At 41.3% G+C, this 18,825-nt stretch overlaps 2 protein-coding genes across 4 annotated transcripts in view; one reads left to right on the forward strand and one right to left on the reverse strand.

Annotated features, from left to right (window-relative positions):
• Nucleotides 1-18,825, reverse strand: part of LOC6725659 (Kv channel-interacting protein 4) — a 77,016-nt gene that overhangs the window by 11,740 nt on the left and 46,451 nt on the right. The window contains exons 3-5 of one of the 3 annotated variants that reach the window (XM_044923788.1): nucleotides 14,101-15,025; nucleotides 4,404-4,595; nucleotides 541-614 (exon numbers count right to left, since the gene is read on the reverse strand). In XM_044923788.1, coding sequence (XP_044779723.1) covers nucleotides 541-614; nucleotides 4,404-4,595; nucleotides 14,101-14,818 — 984 coding nt within the window. In that variant the 5' untranslated portion in view covers nucleotides 14,819-15,025. Of the gene's footprint in view, nucleotides 1-540; nucleotides 615-4,394; nucleotides 4,596-14,100; nucleotides 15,026-18,825 lie in introns of all 3 variants that reach the window. The other 2 variants (XM_016172740.3, XM_016172741.3) reach the window with 2 other exon arrangements.
• Nucleotides 15,592-16,224, forward strand: LOC6740078. The gene has a single exon (XM_002076924.4). The coding sequence runs from the start codon at nucleotides 15,741-15,743 to the stop codon at nucleotides 16,107-16,109; it is 369 nt and encodes a 122-aa protein (XP_002076960.1). The 5' UTR covers nucleotides 15,592-15,740; the 3' UTR covers nucleotides 16,110-16,224.

Here is an 18,825-nt window from a genome sequence, read left to right on the forward strand (position 1 = left end):
CAATTTCTCAATTTCCTCCCGATGGTCCAATCTAAATCGCAATTTAGCCCGAGGACCGAGGACACACGGCCGAACTCCATTAGTTGCTCTTCATTGGAAGCGAGATTGAGATTGCGATGAGGAGACCTGGTCAGGATCCAAAACACACACATATCGCACACGGAAATGAGCTGCTCAAATGCTTCCCATTGCATTTCTCATACTTGTCTCTGGCCGCAGGCCACACTTTGATGTCACACGAAGGGAAAAGGGCCTGCGAAATTTCCACAGCAATGAAAAGCTGTGCTGGCGACATGGCACTTTTCACATAGAATTTGTGGATATCATTAGGGCCAAGGCCAAGTTTCGTTAATCAATATGGAAATATTTCACACAATTTGAAAATTTAGCCAGTCACATAGCAAGCATATTAACAAATGTGTATCTCAACTATAAGGCATATCACTGCTGTTAAACTATGGCTAAGTAAGATATGTTTAAGCATTTTGAAGTTAATAGAAATAAGTTGTATGGTACTGAAAGTCAAAAGTACTAACTTACCTCGAAGCTGACAATGCCGCTGTGATCCTGATCCAGTGTATTAAATACATAGTGGGCGTATAAGGTTGGATTGGCTGTTTATGTTGGTTGTGGCGCATTTTCGACGTTGGTTGGTTGAATGAAAACAAGAAAAGAAGGGCGTTAAATAAGGACATTCCGCGGGTTGGCTGGCAAATGCTGGCAAAAGTCGACCAATTAGGTCTCAACTCAAGCGGTTAAAGTTTTGGTAACATTATCAAATGAACGCTACACATACAAATACACAGACACACACATATAGGTGAACAAATATAATACGAAATACACTTGAATGAAATAAACCCAAAAAAATCTAATAAAACAAAATAAATGAAAGCATTTATATTAAAAATGTAAGTAAATAAACATTTTTGTTACTTTTATACCATAACTAAAGATTCTTTCTTTCTTATTCTCAAAGCTGAATAAAACTAAGTCCTGTTTTTTTCCCAGTGCAAGGGAGCGATATCGGTTCAATAGTTCGATGGAGCCCGTTCTTGCTTTGCAGAACTTCTATGTGGGTCGTCTTCACTGTGAAAACTTTAGCTTTTCCTTTCAGTTTTGTCAACCGCAAAAGTTTTTCCATGTTTTCGTTCCACTTGCTGCTATTATTTGTTAGTATTTGTGCTTTTTGTCTTTGCTGTTTATCAGTGGAAAATTCAACATTTTTTGGGACTCTGGGTAGCCGAAACTTTTCACCGGATGGGGTCAAAGGGGAATGGGAAACAGTTTGCAGCTAATTATGCGAGTGTCTCCTGTGTCTACTGATAAGAACTGCTTGCGCACACTGCTTGTGGCTGATGTTTGAAAAGTGTTGCCTACTTATGAGGGCATTGCCAGTTCAGGGGACTTTTCCCCTTCGGCTAGCTTCTTCAGCCTTGTTATCGCCGACTTTCCGAGTTTCAACAGAGCACTTAGCGCACTTAGTGTCCCCGTCGCGTTTTTCGCTGTCAGAAAAATTTCTTTATCTGGCCATCACATAACATTTTGATTATTGCGCTTGCTCTCGCTTGTTCAGCTACCTTTTTACGATTCGCGTTTATGTTTACGGCTTGATGCCAAAGTTTTTTTCTTATGTCTTTATACGCTCACAACGTTTACACCTTTTTGACAGGAAGTCAGTTCATAAAGCCCCATCAAATGACATTCGGGGCCACAGAGGTCTTTCTTGAAACGCGAACTCATAAAGCTAAAGTTCAGACCATTGACGAATTTTGTTGCGTTTACAGTTTTGCAGTCGATAACTCCATTTGGGAGCAAGTTTACTAGCTTGCTAAGTGGAAAAAGTTTCTGGTTAATGAGCACTCCATTCAATTAAATGGTATCTTTGACCTATTGCGATTACAAGTTGTAAACTGAACTTTTTCAACACATTGTAGAACACATTGAAATCAAGATCTTCTTGTTAAAAATTCCCAACACTCCGCCTACTCAAAAGTCCCAACAAAAATTGAGCTTGAACTTTAAACTTTGCAGCGCCTTAAAGCCGTGAATCGCACTGTATTCACGTAACGCGCGGGTGTATAAATTTATTTGTCCAAATTTATTGTCGCTATTTGATGCTTAATGTGCTTTTATGACGCATGACGCAGGGAGCCACGCCCACAAGGTCACAGCTCAATGGCAAGGATGGCATCTGCTCCTTGGGTTTTTTGTGCGTCGTGCCAAATCAAAAATGACTGCAAATGTGCCATGTAAAAATTGTTATAAAATTTGCGCAGAAATTTGCCAAAAGAAGCCGCGCGAAAAACAAAGCAAAAGGAAAAGAAAGCGAGGAGAACAGCCCAAGTGATAAATCACCAACTTTGATGATGATTTTTTTTCTTCCCGTCTCGTGCGTGTGTGTGTGTGTGTGTGGGTGTATGTGGGTGGCTGGTTGTGTGTGTGGCAAAGCAGCTTATCAAAATAAAAAATGATTTCATTATTTATTTTTCATCAGATAACGGCCGACATGATGAAGAATAAGAGGCGTGCTCGGGATTGGGAGCAAATACATAAGCCCCCTGTTTACTGCGAATTTCTTGTTTCCGTTTCCGTCTGTCAATGGGCGTTGGTGTTGGCCACCATTGTAGCTAGTCAAAATAGGTTTATTATAATAATTCAGTGTCGCAACATGTGTAGCAATAACTTTTCCCGAACTGGATTCAAGCGGCCTTAACGAAATTTATGGCCCATGTCTGGCTGAAAGACGAGGTGCGCAGGAATTCTCCAATTTGTGCGAATCGAAGGAACTCAAAAAAACCCTTCACTTATTTACTATATATATAATCAGTCAGCTATTTAAATTGCTCTGCTTAAAATAAGTCCTAACAATTTGTCACGTCTAATCTAATACAGAGATTTGTCACGTTTAATCTAATAGAAAGAAGTCAAAAAAGTGTAATTTTGCTTTTAAGAAAATTAGCTACAAACTCAACCCTTTCCCCAACTTTTCTTTGCATTTCATTTCTTTGACATTCTTGTTCTCCCATTTCCCCTTTTTATTTTATTTTTTTTTTGGCAACAAACCCTTATCCCAAACCGAATTCCCAGCCCGCAGCAGACCCTTGCCCGCAGTAATCTATCAGAAATTCAGTTAGTTACCGGCCACTGAAAGAATCCATCCCCTTTTCATCCTCGGTCTCATCTTCAGTTTCAGCTTTTGCAAATGTAAATGTAAATTGTGCACAGGCAGAGAGCCCGGCAAAACCGAAAGGGAAAAAAAATATATATAAAAGTAAAAAATGCAGAACAAAATTTCACTTGTTGTTCAAACGAGGTCAAGTGGGTGGCTTGGCTGCCACGCCCCCTCTGCGACCGCGACTTGTGAAACATGATTTTGCTTTTTATGCTTTTTTGCTAATTTGCTTTCTGCATTTCATATTTCCAGAAGCCAAGGGCCAGCTCGGCCCAGCCAAACAAAGAGTCGCCTTTTGGCCAGTCTGAATATAGCCGAGCATCGTCATTAGCATCATCCTCGGGTTCCCAATCCTCCCCTGGCCAACCGGTCTTCCAGCCCATCCTCTTCCCTATCATCCGCATGATGATGAACTGGCTTTCCCCGATGATCATCCGCAACTCTTTGGTTGCCCCGCCCATGGGTCATACAGTTTTATCAATGGCTTTTGGCTTGGGTTCACTTCTCCTGGTCACGAAGGTTGGAGGTTGGGGGGCTAAGTGCTTGGGTCGGTGGGAAATCTCCAGTCAATTGCCATTTGTTTTGTGGTCCTTTGCTAATCGTAACTCTCATTTTCATTTCCATTTCCATTCGAATTCCGCTTTTCCGTTTCCGCTTTCGCCCCTTTTAGCCCAAATCAATTGGTGTTAAGTGTTGGAAACGAATGGCAGTTTTGGGTTGGGCTTAATTTGTTACTTTAAAAGTGAATTGTATGTTGGCAAGTAACAGATACAAAACAAATTGAAGAAATATAAAGTACACAAAATTCAACTTAAGACCGTTGAAAATAATGTGACTCTCACACACACTCTCTCACGCAAAACACATCAACACAAACGACAAACACTAAAACAAACACAACAAAGAACTAATTTGCAAAGTCAACATTTAATTCTAGATTATAGTAAGGCACGGAACTGGAACACACACATCTAGATCGATAACAAAATCGATATCGTTATCGAGATCGAGATCGGGATGTTGCAAGTCGAACTACACGATGTTTTGGTGGTGACTGTACTGTTTGGCTAGCGTGTGCGACCGATAAGTGCTATCGGCTAATCGCTATCGCAATTTAAATGGCGCTAATGCAGATATGTAAGAGCAACAATACAGTAAGGCAGGCGTTAGTAATCACTAGTTCAAGTCAGAAGGGTTAACGAAACAAAGTATACTGTACCGCACGAACCTCCCTGTGGAAAGAACTGCGAGTAGATCACTTTGAAGGTGTCCTCCTTGACGACGCCCGTCGGGCACTCAGCCTTAAATCCCCGGTAAATTCGTTTGATCTCGTCTTCCGTGAAGCGTGTGGCGCGGCTCAGCGCACTTAGCGAGTCGGGCCTGTACCTTGCCGGCGTTTCGAACTCCTCCAGTTCCGAATCTGCAAGTTTTAACGGACAGTTCATACATTAAATGGGCTGCAAAGCTTATGTTGGTGCATAAAAAGTATTTTTTCAGTTATTTTTGTAGAATTTAATAGTGTTTTAAGTAAATTTAAGAAGAAAGCAATCAAATTAATGTCATTAAAAAGTTGTTGGCCAGAATCTTGCGCACTTTTTTGTTGACAATGATTTGCAGTATTTTTTTACGAGCTTACAAACTGAAAGTCACGAAGCAATGACGCTGTTCAACTTTTAAAGTATCTTAAATCTATCTTAAAGGAATCTCCTTTGATTCGAGTGGTTCAGTGCAACGAAATATTTTATATTCAACAAAGTCCAATTTGAAAGCTCTCTTCTTAGAAATGTATCGTCTTTTAACTTTGGGAACATGCCTCCTAAAGCCTTCAATTGTTGTTCTCTTGGTTATTTTGCCTGAGCTGTCTAAAGGCAGAACTGCGAGAATACAAATTCTTTTAAATTTTCTGGAGCAGTTGTCTGATGTGCGACAAATCCGCAGCATGAATACGTTCGTTGCCTTTGGGGCACGTTCTAGTCCCAGCTTGCTATTGCCACAAGTTGCCCGTAAGAAGGCCCCTAGAAAACCCCTCGAAAGTCCTTTCTGCCTTCTTTCTGCCAACCACCTCCTTTGCCCAAAAAAGCGACACACGCGATTTTGATCTGTTGAGTCGCTCGAAGTGTTTGAATTGACTTGCCAGTTGCCTTAAGTATCTTGTACTTTGCCTGTCGAAAGTTTTTCGCTACTTTCCCAGCTGCCTTCATGGGCGGCGTGGCAGGTGTCAAAGGGGGGTGTGGTTATCAGTGGCAGTTGGGCGGTTGGGTTTCCTACCAAAAAGGTAAAAGCCGCTTGAGTTTTTTTTTTGTGCCTCGGTCTGACTTTGACTTCGGCGTCGGCGTGGTTCCTTTTCAATGGTGAGCGGCAAAAAAAAACCATGCTCTTTGTGGCTGAGGCGCCTCAATTTTAGTTAATTAAAAGTTTTAACCTCACACACGCACACAGCGACTACTTTTAACTGCACTGCAAACAATTTGGGGCATACTTTGTATATAGTCTTGGAAATCACAGGAATAGTGAAGCCAAAAGTAAGTAATGTTTGGCCTAACTTGGTTATATATTTAATAAACAAATACATCTATTATATATTGTTTCAAATCTTTGTCAAGTTTAGAAATGTGCCTATATTTTTTATATTTATTTATATATATTTATTTATATACATATTTATTGCTTTTATATATTTATAGCTTCCATATTTATTATTATTTGGCTCTGGTATGAAACCTTTTCTTTTAGTGTTCATACAGTTAGTTGCACACACAGAGAAAATTTGGTGAGTTGAGCTCACGCGCTTGACAAATGGCTGCTTAAAAATGCATGAGACCAGGCGGGGGGGAAAACAGGGGGGGGGGATAAAGGGAAGAGAGTGGGAAATTCTAGGCAAGGGCGTTGAATTGTTGGCCATGCTAAGCGTCCGAAAAGCAGGTTTCCACCTGGTAACAAAAGGCGTGGCGGAGGGGTAAAGGGAAGGCTAAGGGTAAAAAATGCATGGGGTAAGGGGGGTGGAAAATGTGGGAGGTGGGTAGTGGGTGGTCTGCAGACGACGGCCTGCAGTTGTCGTTGCCTTTGGCGTTAGTTTTTAATTTGCTAGCTGGCTTACGCCACACACACGTGTGCAAATGCATTTTCATTTTGGCCAAAATTGGAGAGTTAAAGTCGAGCGCTTATATATTTCGTTTTACTTTCCACAGGGAATTTAATCAAAAACTAAAAAATCTGAAGGCAAACAAAAGAGGCTTATGACAAATTAAAAAATATTAGAAATAGAAAAATATATAAATATATATGTATATTACAGGGTTTTCGCATAAAATTGCTCTTCGTTTAACTAATTTACTTCAATCGGTTTTCCTTTTGGTTTTTCTTCGGGCATTTCTTTTCGTCTTCTCACTGACACTCACTTTGTCTGTTTTTATGGCTTCCTTTTTATTTCTTGTTCCCATTTCCATTGCCATCTTTTCTGTCGTTACACTCGAGTGGATTTGCATTCGCATTCTTTTGGGTTTCTGCGTTTTATGTCTCTGGCATCGTTTGCATCTTTCTCACATTGTGAGCAAATTGTTGACGAAATGCATTAAGTCTAATATATATTCATGTGCAGCTGGCATCTGGCGTTTTGTTTGCCTTTAATATACCAAACAAAGTTTTCCCTCAATTCTTTCTGTCCTGTGGCCTCATTTTTTATTTGGGTCCCACTTTATTATCAGCTGCTGGCGCTAAATTCTCACGTAAATGTCTAAATTATTTGTGCGACAAACAAAACGGTTTGCGTTGATGATGCGACAGCTGTTGGGCGAAAAACAAACGAGTTTCTAACAAAATAAATCGCAAACAGCGCCCAAATGCAGGCAACGTTTCTTTCGGCAAACTGCTTGCCGAACAGGGTAAGCAGTGCATGCTAGGCCACTTGACAGATAGTCCACATTTATATTTAACCAATTGATGTAATTTTTTAATTCGTGCAATTTTATGTTTTTAATATTAAGAAAATATATGGAAAGGAAAAAGTGGCTTTCATTTCGAACTACTGAGTACTAGTCTCTTCGAGCGTTGCGCTTAATCGGCTTTTGTGGTTTTTGTTTTGGTTTTTATTTCGATGCCACCTGCTGGGGTCAAGGTGTGAAAACACATGCCTCATTTGGTGTGGGTTGGTGGGCGTAAGGCATGGGGGGCGTGGCAGCTGTGGTCTGGCAATTGGCAAACATAACAATAAACAAGAGGATGACAGTGGCAGGGCATTTGCGGGCAGTTGGTGCATGGATTGCCATTGTTGTCCGTGTAATTTCAGATAGAGCACAAAACAACCGAACCCAACTGCAATTGCAGTGCCACCGCGCGGTGCCACGCCCACTTATTTGCCGCCCACCGCCCACTCACCTCATCTTGCATGAGTTCGCATAATAAGTTCCTGTTTATCTCGACTCGGTTTGCGCTTGTTTGCCCAACGTTGTCTGCATTCGCCCCCGCTTAGCCCTTGCCCTCCCTTCGCCCCATCCTTTTCCCCTATGCGTGTGTGTGTGTGCATGCGAGCGTGTGTGTGTGTGTGGCTGCGCAGGTGTCATGTTTCCGTTTCCGCTGCAACAGCGGCAGCAGCAGCAGCAGCCGCCAGTCAAGTGCAAATATTTTTGCATGCTGCACCACACACACTCACAAACAGCAGGGGCCAAAATAATAGTGGTCAATTAAGAAAAAAATATATAAATTATTTATTTAGGTCACCTTCTATTTAAATTTAAATTTGAAGAAATTTATTTTATTTTATTGTAAGAAATATAATCTATTGCATTTTGTTTTAATATACTCTACTATTTTGACTGCCATTGTGTTTGCAGAAAGTGAAAAACCGCAGCAGGCACAGCCCCCTTTTTGGGTTTTGGGGGTGTGGCACCGCTTGGGTTTTTATTAGGTATGCGCTGCAGTTCTTGTTTCTGTTTTGTTGTGCAGTAAAAATATTTGCTTTCGTTCAATTTCAAGTGTGCGGCATGTCGATAAGTGCCAGCGACTGCAGTTTTTCCAAATGTTTACCTCGCCAACAGCCACGCCCCCCACCTTTGTCAACTATGAAAGTGCAAATTAATAAAAAATATATATATATATATGTATATGTATTTTTTATATTTTGGGGAGTGGCGGAAGATGGGCGGTTTCTCTGGCCGGTGGAATGCCTTTGAAGATGCGCACTCAATCGAAGTACTCACAGATACTCAGACACGCACACATGCACACAGAAAGAAAGAGAGAGAGCTGGAGTGAGAGCGGGGGAGGGAGAGCATCTTCAAATGCCTTTGGCTGATTTTACTGCTTTCATTTTTATCTCTGCGTTTCCGCTTTCTTTCTGCTTTTCTGATCGGCAAACCGAACAAATAAAAGAAATGTTGGAATATAAACGCTCTTCGCGTGCAAAAGGAAAATCATTTTATTCTGGCTATTGAATTTTTTTTTTGGTATTTCGAAAGCTGAACTTCTTTATGTTCCTTAAAAATTAAAATTACTTGAGAGTGGGAGAAACTCCTTAATTGACCAGCTGCAGTAACTGAATTTTAGTGCGTAAGTGCTTATTAGCAAGTTAAGCTTGTTATTCAATTGCAGAAAATTAGCAATGTTGTTTTTGATATGAAAATCTTTTGAATAATAAATTATTTTGCCAATCTTTAAATTGATCCGCGACTGTTTAAATATTTAAGAGGCTAAATAGCTGGGATACAAATTACTTGCGTATGTATTTTTCAATACAACCTAAGCTCTTCGCTCTCACATTTTAAAGCCTCACTTCAAGTCAGAGGATTTTCATTTCCTGGTCTTAGCTGGGAAAATAGTTTATTGTATAAAGAAATGTGTACTTTAGCCGCATTTTCCCTTTCCTACTGTTTTCTTTTTTTTTTCGTCAAGACGAAAATCCCACTAAAAACAGATTTATCCACACATGGACAGCACATAGGAATATAGAAAGGAAAAAAAAACGGAGGGGATAAAAACTGGCAAAGAAGGCGAGTAAAAAGTTGGACTGCAAGTTTGCCGCACAGACAATGCTCCGACACTTATCTCATTTAATTTCGTATAATTTTTTCCTCCTCAGGCGGCACACACACACACAAGCACACACATGAAATGCAAGCAGTGCAACTTTGTGCCATGTTTCCCATCACATTGTTGCAGCTTTTGGGTGGATGCGGCGCGGTGTGGGGGGGTTAATGAAAAAACTTTTTCGGCTTCTGCTTTGTTTTATTGCGCATTTTTGCGGTCGCGATTGTTGGATCCAAGTTGCAGTCGCTGCCTCAGACAATGGCCAAAACAAATTGCTGGCCCACAAAGGGGGCGTGTCCAAATCCCTGCACGCCCCCTGATAAAAACTCACACACCAACGCACACATATGTATGCATGCATGTACGTAGGTGTGCGAGGGGCCAGATAATGTGAGAGCCGAAATGCACTTAACTCATTTACGGCCGCGCCGAATGTGCTTAAATAAATTAAAATGTGGCAGGCCCTGACACTTAAATGCATATGCACACGAAAGGCGATGCAAGGCGAAGCAGTCGGGCATCTGCCTCGAAGTCTTGGTGCCCTGGAATATTTTTAAACTTAAAATTTTTAAAAATTCGGTTTAAAAGTACTCAGCTATTTTGGTTACTTCTATAGAACTAGCCAAGATGGCCTTCTAAAATGTAAAGCAGTGCACTCTGAGCACCGCTTTCTCAACACACTTCCGGTGCACTGCTTTTTGATCGTTGTGAAAGGCAACTATTTATAGGTATAAACATTTTTACAGTAGCTGCTGCTGTTGTAATTTCTCGCATCCGAAGGCGACCACCTGAGCCGCATTTACAGGGTATGAAAGCCAAGTTGCGACACAGTTACCGCCGCCGACAGGCGACATCCTTGCCACCTCCGCTTTCGCTTGGCTGACGGTGAAAGGCGAGAAAGTGTGCCAAGAAGCGAGTAACAAGAGACAGTCAAACAAAACTGTGACACAGGGAGCTGGCAGAGCTATGGAGCTGGCTAGTGGAGGAGAGTGCTTCCCGACAGTGGGGCATTGGGGTAAGCGGGTCTCAAAGGACTCGCTGCACTTAAAACATCGCGGTGGCCATTAAAAATTATATGCAATAAGCAGCAGCGACGGCGAACAAACAGCAAATAATGAAATCATAATTAAAGCCAGAGCCAAGCGAAATAAGACCATCAAGTGCACAAAATGAAGCGACCACAAAATGCAGACAACGGATTCAATTACCTTCCAGGCTCTGGATTCCGGCATCGCAAAGTGTAGACATCGGTGTGGTGGGCGTGGCATAATGAAGAAATTATGAAGTGCATTAAAGCGCAGAAGGGCAGAAGGGCAAAGGGACGCCGGAAGATGAATACACTGATTGAGCTGCCCCGAGGATAAAGCAGCAGAAAAACGGGAGCAAATAAAAGGCAGCAGGCGATGGCAAAGGACAGGACAATAAAATGCAGCCAGCGGCACTGGCAGCGAAAAAACAGAAGCGAATGGAAAAGAAGCAAAACATCCAGCGAACACGAAGGGAAATCCGGAGGACGCAGCCAAACCGACGGACAAGTGGAGTAAGCCAATTACCAAAGCCAAAACGAGCAGCGGCTTCAATTTATTTTCAACCTACGCACACACACGCGCCATAATTGTTTCTGTCTTAATTTCATACACTTCCCGAAGAAATAATCTAGTAAAAGAATAATAATGTATATAGAAATTTATACCAGCATATATAAAATATTATTTTCTAATTATTAACATTTTATTATAATATAAATAAAAATTCGTATGATAATATTTATGCCGTGCACCTAAGTCAGAAGCGCCCTTTTCAGTAATTTATATTTTTTGCTCGATTGCAACTTTGCTCGCTTTCATTTGAGTCAGTATATTTTTAGCCTTGCCAGGATACTCAGCTCTGCTCCCCCTTTGGGACCTCCTGATCTCCCTCGTGGCCCCCGGGCCATGGAAGCCTCCATCTGCTCCACCCTTCTTGTAATTAATTGAAATGCCTGTCGCGGCCAAGGCTGACGAAGGATTCTCAATGTCCTTGACTTTGGGGCTCGAATGTGGAGCCATGGAATGGGCGAGAACTAAATTGGACAACTTAAAAAAGCGCAAGATCAATTAGAGATGTAAGTATAGAACAAAAGAAAAATATAAATAAATAACATCGTTAATGCCTTTAGAAATATATGTATATTAAGTATACGTTTGATTTTATAACCATAAGCCTTTAATTTAATTTGTAACAATTTTGTGCACAATTTGCCGCCAAATGACCACCACAAATGCTCGTTATTTCGCCGCCAACAAGTTTGCCCACTAAAACAAATTTAAATTCAATTTGCGCGCGCTTTAAACTCAATTAAAGTTTCTGGCCTTAAATAACATTTAAATGCCATGTCATTTGATAACATAAGCCAGCGATTTGTCACTTGGGTATGGAGCCGTGGAGCCGAGGTATGAGAAATGGAGTGCCGAAAGTTGGGTGGACTTTTTGGGTGGTTATTTTGGGGCTGCTGGCGCAATGGAGTCGCTGCTTTTCGCAGGAAGCCAACTTGTCATTCATCAAACTTTTTCAATAAAACTTTTGCGCCGCTTCTCATCGCTGGCCAAGCTGCAAATCCGTCGCCCATTGCAAATGCCGAAAATACTTTCTCCGAAAGTGGTGAAAGTCAAGTGTGGGCGACCGAGATGCAAAGTTCCCCTGCTCCGCCAGTTCAATTTCAGTCGAGAGTTTCGATTTCTTGTCTACGGCCATTGTCAACAGTTACCCATGGCCAGCTACCCTGATCCACTGCCACAATTTTCATCCAAATCAAATCAATATACAATTTAATAGTATAACATACAAGAAACCCTTTCCCCAAAGCTAATAAATAACTAATAATAAACTTAATTGTTAAACAGTAAATAAGTGTAAGAACTTTTTTAAAATAATTCTGGAATATTTTTTAACCCATTTAAATAGTTATGTTTAAATAAATCAATTAGTAGAATATAGGATATTCCCTTGAAAATGTCAACAAGATTTACTCATTATTTTGTTTACCTTTGACAACATATTTAATACTCTGGCATGAAACTAACCCCATATTCATCTCAGTGTAAAACATTCGAATTCGAAGCTCTGACAAACAAATATTATATTGTTTTCCATATCGATTTCCTCTCCAGCCGTTCCTGCATTCAATTTTCAGGATGAGCCATGCAACTTTTATGTTGAGCTCATCATTTTGCCAACTGCTCTTGTACGCTGGCAAAGGAGGGGGAGGAGGGGAGGTGGGTGATGGAAATTGGGCGGGAAAATCGAGTAGGGAAAATACTGAATGGCAGGGAACTAAGCGGAACAGACAAAAAACAAGGATGAGCAAGAATGGAGCCGGAGAGCTCTGGGCGGGCAAATTGACAAAAGAAGCTGCTCGAAGGACTCGATGGCTGAGTGAACTTCCAAGGAGCCAAAGCAGCAATGGGGATCCCCGCTCATAGTTGAGCCGTAAACAATCAATGCAATCTCAACTTGGGGAGCACGAGCAGCCGGAGCTCCATCAATTTCCATAATTAATCATGCAAGACACAGCAGACACAAAAGGGTTAAGCGAAGGATTTCGTTGCTCTTCAGATTAAATCAAATCAAATCAAATCGAATTGGAAAGTAACAATGCCAAAGTTTTCCTCGACAATCCGTTGAGGGTTTCCAATAAAATAAAAGAACTTATACAAATTTGATTGATTGTGCCTTCGCCACAGGCAAACAGATTTGGGCTTCAAATTCGTGAATCTACTTAACAATATTTAGGAAATTTAATATGTTATGCGAATGCCAACAATGCGTATGAGTAATATGTTATAAATCATACGCCGTGTTGGCAGCGCACATTTTTTATAACAATAAAAGCATTCTAAAACGAAATTTAATTTAATGTTTAACAATTATTTTTGGCCTACGGCAATCACCTCAGATCTAAAATACTCGTAAATAAAATTTCAAACACAATAGAGAGGCCAAGCAATTTCCAGCTTCAGGGCTCGCCCTCAACAACAAAAAACGCCTAATAGATTTTCAATAGAAAATCCATTCAAGGCCGCTGTGATGATTTTTCGTTAGCAAAAAAAAAAAAAAAAGTTCGCCATGCATAAATTTCGGCCAGGCGACAAAAACAGCCGCGGAACCGCAGGCGCGTTTTACGAGCGTTTTTTCCCGCCTGCCAACCTCAAGATGCGCAACAAAAAAAAATATGTATATCTGCAACGCGGCCAGGCCAACGGCTGTGGATTCATGGCCATGAATTGACCCAAACTGAAAATGGTTAGCACGTTTTTGGCAGGGGTTAGTCATGGCCAACGGCGAAACAATCGGGTTAAAGGCGGCGCGGTTAGGGTAAGGGTTAAGGGGTCCAACGGGTGAAGAACAGACATTGCCGCTTACGCTTTGCGATGCAGCCCCAGGCAACCAGCAGAGTTCTCACAGCTACACAGAAAGAAAAAACAGAAATCAAAAAGAAAAAATCAAATATGTAAAGTACACTCTGAAAAAGAATAAAAACAGAGGATGCAGCGATGACAGGTGAAAGTCGAAGAGTGCTTATGAAAAACTAAGACTTTACATTAAAAAATGTGCTCTTTAAAAACAGAAATCATTAATGGTAATATTTAAATTTTCTGCTGCAAGAATGGTTAAATTTAACTAAGTTTTTAAAGTTATAAGTAGATACCAATAAGTGTCACAAATTAAAATAGTAGAATTCAAAACAACTTCTTAAGAAACTGACAAATGTTAGAAAACCTTTTCATAACATCAAAAGTTTTGTGTTTCCCTCTTTCCTCACAAGAAATCTGCATAAATCATATCTAGCTCAACCCTAGAACCCTAGAAAAATGCATGAAATGCCCAAGTGGATGCAGTTGCTCCTCATACAGGAGCTGCCTTACCATTCTGTGTGGTGCTGCCTTGGAAGAGATTCCGCAGATAGGTGATTAGCCGCCGGTGGAGCGGTCGATGCCGATGGCGCGATGATTTCCTATGCGAGGAGGAGGACTCCTGACCGCCACCGCCCTGCTCCACATCCTCCACGTCCAGGGTGGAGACAATAGCTGCGCCCGAGCCCGCTGCACCCGACCCCGGACCACTGGCCACCAGCTCCTTGCCGCACTGACTGGCGTCCACAATGATCTCGATGCTGCGCTGCGTGCTGGACTTTTTAATGCCCAATGCCGCCGTGGAGCAACTGCTGCCGGAGGGACCACCACCGCCGCCGCCGGAGTTAATGGTGCTGATGAGGGCATCTGTGACACTGGATCCGGTGCCAGCGATGCTGCTCACCGTCTGGTGATGCACCTGCTGCTGCTGGTGCTGGTGCTGCTGGACCGCTCGACCTGTGAGCAGGTGATGCTGGGCGCTCGAGGGCAGCTCGTTGACGGTGCCATTGCTGTGGCTTCCACGGTAGATGAGCTCCGTTTCGTTGCTCACCTGGCGCAGGGCATGCAGTCCGGTGTGCGATGCACTGCTTGACATTCCGGCCGAGGATCCACCACCTCCGCCGCCGCCTCCAGCTCCTCCTCCTCCTCCGCCGCCGCCGGAGCCACCATTTAGACCCGTGTAGTAGGCGCTATTCGGTCGCTGGCTGTGCTGCACCTGCGGCCCGGCCATGTTGTTTTTCTCTCAGTGTATGTTTTGTACTGCTGGAGCGGCTAGAGTTCCACCTCCTTTTGCTGCTCCTGTTCCTGCTCCCGATCCTCTCTAGCGGCTGGCTTTAATTGTCGCTGGCTGGTTTTAGTGGTTTTAGTAGCATGTTGGACAGTTACATGGTTACGGCGGTGACTTTGTTAGGCAGATTGGGGTTAAGCGGCGCGGCATCTGCGAGAAGCGAGTAAAATCGAGCAGAATATATATTAGTTCCGATACCAAGGCATTAGTTTCTAAACCGATCAATATCGCATTTTCTTTAGCTTAATTTAATTTAGAAATTAAGAACTGAATACACAAACTGTACCGAATGTTTTCGAAGCTGGCAACTTTATTGTGTTCCCATATTATTTTCTAATTATCTTAATTTGATCGGAATAGAGTAAATAACAAAGAAAACTATTTCCAGGAATTTTCATTTATTCCATTTGCCAGCAGCGTTGCATTTGTGTGTGTGTGTGTTAGTGTGCGTGCATGCGTGTGTGTGAATTATAAAGCTGTTGTAAGCGCACTTGTTAGCCCATTTTAATCCTATTTACTAAATGATACACTAAACTAGACAATTGCCTTCTCAGTAAATTGCGGCTAACTTAGTTGCCATGTATGTACATCCATTGAGATGCTAAGGAATATTGTAAGCTAATAAATTTATGCAAAATATTACAACTAAATGAAACACTTGTAATTCCAAGTAGGTAGGCCTTGCAATGAAACTCGCATAGATATATCGGCATGGGGGACTTTTGATCAGTATTGGGGCAAACCTTACACCGAACAGTTCGGAAAACGAGCCGAAAAAAATTCAAAATTTTTCCGTGTGAATAACTCCGTGTTTTTCCACATTTTCTACCGTTGCCGTTTAATCGCTGCTGCGCTCACCATCACCATGAAAACCCTCGAGTCCGACGACAAACCCTTCAATCCCTTCTACATTGGCCCACATCCCAGCAAGGCGTGCGCCATTCCCGAGATTCCCGGCCAGCAATGCTCGCCCAACTGTCAGCCAGCTCCTACGAACGCCAATGGTTCTCCAATGGATGCCACGGATGCCAACACCTTGCCAAGCGGAGCTGCGGGCGGCATGCTAATCGTGGCCAACATCTATAGCACCGTCGAGGTCCTGGCCGCCGCCGCTCGTATGGGCGGAGCAGCGGGCGCTGGAGCGGATCAGGGTGCGTCGTCTTCCAACAACACCACATGCAAGCCGTATCCGTGCATGGAGGGCGCTCGCAACGATGGTCCTGGCTGTGGTTAGACCAGAGGAAGTTCACATAGGATCAGGAAGCTTTATCTACCAACTGGCTATTTGAATAGGCTAACCCGCAACACCAAGTTGCCCCAAATACAATAATAAAGCCCCACAAAACCAATCCATTCGTATTTTTTCTTTTTCCTACAAGGTAAATAGTTGGCCGAATATGGAATGCCATACCTCGCAGAACTCGTCCGAAAATTGTCTTTCAAATGGCATTCACAGTTAAAAATTTATTTTTTTATACTTTTTTGGCAAAAAATGATGATGTTACCCCTTACAAAAATTCAGAAAATTTGAAAATAATTAATTTTTTCAAACTAACAAAATGGTCATATGAATCTTTTATTTGGATCATTAGCTGTATAAAACAGTAATTTTTTTGAATGTGTGAACATTTTTGGCCAAGTTATAGCATATTAAGTTCTTCTAAAAAATCATAATTTTTCCAAAATTAATTCCCTATTTTTCAACAAAAAATTTTGCATTTTTAGTTCATAGCAATGCAGTTATTTATCCAAATACTCAATGCCATACCTCGTTGAACTCGTCATAAAATTTCCTATCCATTGGCATTCACAGTTAAAAATATAATTTTTTGCCAATTTTTCGCAAAAAATGATGATGTTACCCCTTATGAAAAATGAAAAAATTTGAAAAAAATTAATTTTTGTAATTGAAAAAAATTGTGATAGGGATCGTTTATTTGGAACATTAGCTGTATAAATCAGTAATTTTTTTGAATGTGTGACCATTTTTGGCCAAGTTATAGCAAATTATATTCTTCGAAAAAATCATAATTTGGGCAAAACTAATCCCCAATTTTTCAACAAAAAATAATGATTTTTTAGTTCATAGCAATCAAGTTATTAATCCAAATATGGAATGCCATACCTCGTTAAACTCGTCGTAAAATTTTCTATCTAATGGCATTCACAGCTTAAAATGTAAATTTAAAAAAAAAATTTAAAAAAAATCAGAAAAATGGAAAAAAAATCATTTTTTTAAATTAACAAAATGGTTATAGTAATCTTTTATTTGGATAATTAGCTGTATAAAAAGGTATTTTTTTTTAATGTGTGACCATTTTTTGCCAAGTTATAGCAAATTGAATTCATTGAAAGTATGAATTTTTTCGCTAAATGTTGTGTTTTCAGAAATCCTTTCTTTAGTTATATCAATTGATCTTTGGCTGAATGCCCTTTTTTTTAAAGAAAGCCAGATGGCTACTTCAATTTTCGGTGGCTAAAGAGTTTTCCCGTTAACCGTTCAACAATAAACGATTCGAGTGGAATCCCATTTGGGGAGCATTATTTTTGGAAAGAAATTCGTTCGCACATTTGCAAGCCGTTGCGATGGATTTCATCTGGAGCTGCAGCTGCATCATTTATGGTTCGCTGGCAACTGGCAAATGGATCAGGAGCAGCAGCATCCACATTCGCATGCACATCATCCTTTGGCCCAGTCGTTTGGGGCGCTGCAGGAGTGCGGTGCGTTCGGCCTGGAGTCTATCGAACGTATTGCTTTTGCAAATTCAATGAAGTAAAAATTTATTATTTATTGATAGACTTATGCAACTGCACAACAGCAGCACCAGCAGCAGCAGCATCAGGAACAGCAACAAGGAGCTGAACACTTTATGCCGCCAACCTTGCACCACGAACAGTGTTGCAAAGTTGGCCATATTCGAACCAGTTAACCATTTACTTTTAGACCAATATTTTGCCATTTTTACAAACTAGCTTCTATAATTTGTAGGAGGAAAAAAAAAAACGTAAGAATATATGGAATTTAATAAATTTGTAATACATTCGGAATATCCGTTAATTGATTTTATATTTTTATTGATGTATTATTAACCTTTAAAGTGCCTTAGTAAAAAGTTACTCCTTTCGGTATTGAACTAAATCTTAGTTGAATTGTGTGAAAGCATTCATCAGCTTTGCTGTGATTTTTTTGGTTTTATTTTGGCATCCCTGTCGAGGACACCAGGTATGTGTGTGTGTGTGCCTTTGTGTGCGGGTGCGTGTGTGCATGTGTGTGTGTGCACTCGTCCTGGTACTTGGCAAAATTGCAGTCGATGCTGCTGCCAGTGCTTTTGCTTTTGCTTTCTTTGCCAGCACCTGTTTGCCAAATGATTTATGCATTTCACCCATTTTGCCGTCGACGATGCCACGTGCAACAAAACTAGCAAACAACGGCAAAAACTGCAACAAATGCAAGTGCAACCCGCCGGCAATAACAACAACATTTAATGTGATTTTCTTGTTAAATGCGAGTTGAGTCGAGTCGCGTGGAGTCGCTCTGTTCGCGAAGAAAAATGGAGCACTTTGCTGCCAGTTTTTATTCGTCGTTGTCGAACCCCTTAATAGTCGTTAGTTTGTTAAGCTTTTAAGCTACCCCTTCTATTTTTTGAGTGCTTGTCGTTAACGGCAAGTCGTTGCACCATTTTACAATTGCCGCTCTAAAATGAAAAATGATAATGGGGGCGACTTGTTTAGATTATTCTAAGAGATCGCGAGGGAAATTCGTACAAAGAAAATCACTTTTTGCCTAACTGTTTATCCGAATTAGCTGAAAATAATGCCATTGAGTGTAGATTTTAAACTTGATTTACCCAAATATCGAGCATACGCACCGTGTGCTGGCAAAGAGACAGCCCGAAGACAAGCTGAAATCCATGACGCCCATTTCAGCAATTCCATTTCCAGCTGTCAAC

This window comes from Drosophila simulans, chromosome X (genome assembly GCF_016746395.2).
Source record: "Drosophila simulans strain w501 chromosome X, Prin_Dsim_3.1, whole genome shotgun sequence".
Taxonomy (NCBI): Eukaryota; Metazoa; Arthropoda; class Insecta; order Diptera; family Drosophilidae; genus Drosophila; species Drosophila simulans.

Coding starts and splice junctions, on each gene's coding strand:
- LOC6740078 (XM_002076924.4), top strand. CDS start 15,741: ATGAAAACCCTCGAGTCCGACGACAAACCCTTCAATCCCTTCTACATT.